Source organism: Condylura cristata, unplaced genomic scaffold, assembly GCF_000260355.1.
Source record: "Condylura cristata isolate star-nosed mole 26May11 unplaced genomic scaffold, ConCri1.0 scaffold00067, whole genome shotgun sequence".
In the NCBI taxonomy this organism is placed as follows: Eukaryota; Metazoa; Chordata; class Mammalia; order Eulipotyphla; family Talpidae; genus Condylura; species Condylura cristata.
The window spans coordinates 459,100-462,533 of NW_004567168.1; the positions used below are offsets into that span (position 1 = coordinate 459,100).

Here is a 3,434-nt window from a genome sequence, read left to right on the forward strand (position 1 = left end):
CAGGGTTCCCAAGGCCGCCCCGCGGCTGCCCCGCCCCGCGGCTGCCCCGTTAAAGGACAAGCCAGTGTTACATCCCTAAACTGGAAAGCAAATCAGAGCCAGTCCCCGCGGGGCTTCCTCCTGGTGAGACCTATTGGGGGCCCTGGGGAGAGGCTGTGACCAGGAAACTTGAGGCAACCTTTAAGACTGGAGAGCTGGCCCTGGCGGGCTGTGAGCTCACCTTCCTCGCTCTGGTTGTAGTAGCCGCGCAGGTTGTTCAGACCCGCTCGGAAAGCCTGTGAGGTGGCGCTGTAGGTCCTGGTGTTCCTGTCCAGATACTCAGGCCCCAACTGCTCCACCCAGGGCGCCCGCGGCTCCTCCCGCGGACTTGCAGCATCGTTGTCGAACCGCACGAACTGCGAGTCGTCCACGTAGCCCACGGCGATGAAGCGGGGCTCCCCGATGCCCGGCCGGGACATCGCAGTGTAGAGGTACCTCAGGGAGTGGGGATCTGGGGAAGGGAGGGGCACCAGGTTAACCCACCCCCCTTCCCGACCAGTCTGAGTCTTAGGATGAAGGGACCAGGACCTTGGAGAGGTTCGGTGAGTCATAACAGAAAGGGGGTAGAGAGAAAAGATCGCTGAATTTCATAAGATTGGAAGAGAAGGGTGGGGATGGAGGGGGTGGGTGCAAGGGCTTTGAGCCCCAGTCCAGGGAAAGCACCCAGGGAGTCCTCTGCCCTGACTCCAGAGGAGGGTTTTCTCCCCATTCTGTGCACACTCACCCACCAATGCCGGGAACAGGACAAGGAACTGCGAGAGCAACAGAAGGAGTCTTCTGGTCCCGATCACTAGGAAACTTCTCTCCTGGAAAATTTTGTGAACAAGAATCAGGTGATGCTTACTGATGCCCTCTCCAGAAATGTGCAGCAAATAAGAACGAGAACTGGGGCGTTGTTACCACTGTCCAGGCAGAAGAAACCTTCACTCTGTGAGAATGAAAAGAGATTTCCCCCAAAAGACGTGATCTCCCCAACACTGGGATCTCCCCAACATGGACTCTCCAAGCCCTGCCACTCTGATCAGCCCTGCACCTGGGCTTTGCCCTGAATACTGTCCTCAGCTGGGACAGCTCTTTGTCACTGTCTACTGAGCCTGGCCAGGGGGCTCCTGGGAAATCCCCGAGGCTGTGCCCAGGCCTTCTTCCTCCACTGCCCCTTTACTGGAACCCCTGTTGTCCCCCACCCCCTTCACATCCCTGCCCCTGGTGTCTCCCAGAAAACTCACTGGAAGGGGTCCCAGAGTTCTTTCTCAGAGGGAAGGAAAGGGGGTGGACCAAGCATCCCTGGGCCATGTCTAGTGCCCAGGAGCACTCTGCCTTCTGCTGAATGTGGCCTCCATCTCAACATCAACAGTGATGTGTCACCTCCCCTTGACTCCCTCTCACACTTTGGGCCTCTCCCCACTGCCAGGAATTATTTGTGAAGAGCCAAGATGGACAGTGTTTTGCATCTAAAAGAAGGTGCCTAGGGGCAGCCCTGGTGGCACAGAAGTTAAGTCTCAGTGCTCAAGCTATAGGCAGCCACTGAGGCCTGACTCTACCCCTAGCCAGGGAGCTGCCCCACGTGGCACAGCAGACTCTCCTGCCTCACTGCTGCTCCCCTCAGAGTGTGTTCCAGTCCCCACTCCATCTCCGGTGAATCCCCCACCCCAACCCCTCTCTTGCTGTCTCTTGCGCACACACACACACCTGCACTTCTGGCCTACACCCCAGTTCTTGTTGCATAAATAAATAAATAAATTTGTTTTTTAAAGTTAAAATTAAGAAAACAATGAAAAATGGTGTAGGGGGGTCTGGGTGAAGTGTGGTTTGTGGTGACACAGGAACTTCAGGGGAACTAGAACTTGAAGTTGGGGAACTGTTTGACTACCAGCCCACTAGCCAAGGGAACATGCTTATAGTACCCTAGGGATCTGGATGGAGTGGGCCCGGGAGCAGTGCTGGGGACCCACCTGTCATAGTGTAGGTGACAGCACCCCCAGTGGTCACGTCCAGGACACATTGTGGGTGCAGCGCAGAGTGTCAGTGCACCCAGACACCAAAGTTCTTCGCCCACAGTGGGAGTTTCTCCAGAGCCCACCCACACTAGACAATTTTCCCTCAAGACTTTGCCCAAAACATAACAGCTTGAATGGAGACAAAGAACCAATGTACCAAGCAGGAGTGAGACTATGGACTAGACCCAGACTGGCATGCCTCAGAGGTGCAGTGTGGGCCCTGAAAGTGGGCAACCGCACCCCACACCATGTGCTTTCCGTGCATTCCCTAGGGTGTGCTCAGTCTACACCCTAAATTCCTTTCCTCAGGGAAAACTCAGTCCCTTCAAAGACTCACCTGACTAGCACAAACTTGGGGACTTCTTCCTACTGAAGGCCCATGACCTAAGATCTTAGTTACATTTACAACGTCCCTTTACACAACAACGACATTAGGATTTGGAGGGGAAGGTGAGGGGGAGGGAGGCAGGGATAGCTGTGGGGTGACTGTGCCACCATGGCACCTGCCTCGCGTGACCTGGCCCTTCCTGTGTGTCTCCTGGGGTCACAGCTAGGAACTGAGTCCAAGGAAGGAGTTTGCTTGAATGGTAACAAAACGCATCCTTTTGCCATGAAAATGTTAAATCTTACAGCACAGTGACATGTTCAATACAGAGAACAAATTGAAATTCAGTGCCACAGTGAACTGAAATTCACTCTCTTGGACACGGGATCAGTTGTGCCCACGGGGGACCAGAGAGCGTCCTCCCCCAGCTCCCAGTCGGGGCCCAGTAGGGGCCCAGGTCTCTCAGGCTGCGGGCAGCAGCTCTGCACCCTGAGGGCCTGCAGGGCTGGCGGCTGGCGGGGAGCTGACTCACTCCTGGGGCTGCTGGAAGGAGCCTCCGCTCCTAGGCACAGGGAGGCTTCCCAAGGGCTGTTCCTGACCACCGCCGGCTCCCCAGAGGGGCATCTGGATGGCAGCTGCAGTGAGCACCAGGCTTCGGTCTACTCTCAGCAGGGAGTCACTAGGTGCAGTCTTACTGCCTCCTCGTGAGCTCCACCTCTGGAACGCAGGAGTAGCTAAGAAATCCTGAAACAGTATTTAACTTTGCTCTTGCAGTCACAGACATGGAGCGGGGCCAAGACACTGCCCGCAGACTGAGGGCATGTCTGAGCCAAATGGTGGCCAGAGGAGGTCTGAGGGCCTGTCCTGGGCCAGCAGGAAATCACGGGAAGTGAAGCAGGCCACAGGGAGTCCTGGGCACTGCAGCCTCATAGGGGCCCTGCGGGCTGGGAGCAGCAGCCTCAGTGTCCTGCTGTGACAGCCACCATCTGGGAGCAGCCTCGGGGCACAGATCTCTGTGCGCCCCCTGCATGGACTTCAGCACACAGGAGCAGGGTCCTTGGGGCTGACCTGGG

General features: G+C 56.7%; 1 protein-coding gene across 4 annotated transcripts in view; it reads right to left on the bottom strand.

Moving 5' to 3' along the window:
• The window catches only part of LOC101629213 (HLA class I histocompatibility antigen, B-67 alpha chain-like), a 27,472-nt gene that overhangs the window by 20,671 nt on the left and 3,367 nt on the right, over window positions 1-3,434 (bottom strand). For all 4 annotated transcript variants that reach the window (XR_001146224.1, XR_001146223.1, XM_012734731.1 and 1 more), the window contains exons 2-3: window positions 764-845; window positions 221-490 (exon numbers count right to left, since the gene is read on the bottom strand). Coding sequence is in view for 2 of the 4 variants with exons in the window: in XM_012734731.1 (XP_012590185.1) it covers window positions 221-490; window positions 764-845 (352 nt within the window). In the remaining 2 variants the exon portion in view is untranslated. The remainder of the gene's footprint in view (window positions 1-220; window positions 491-763; window positions 846-3,434) is intronic.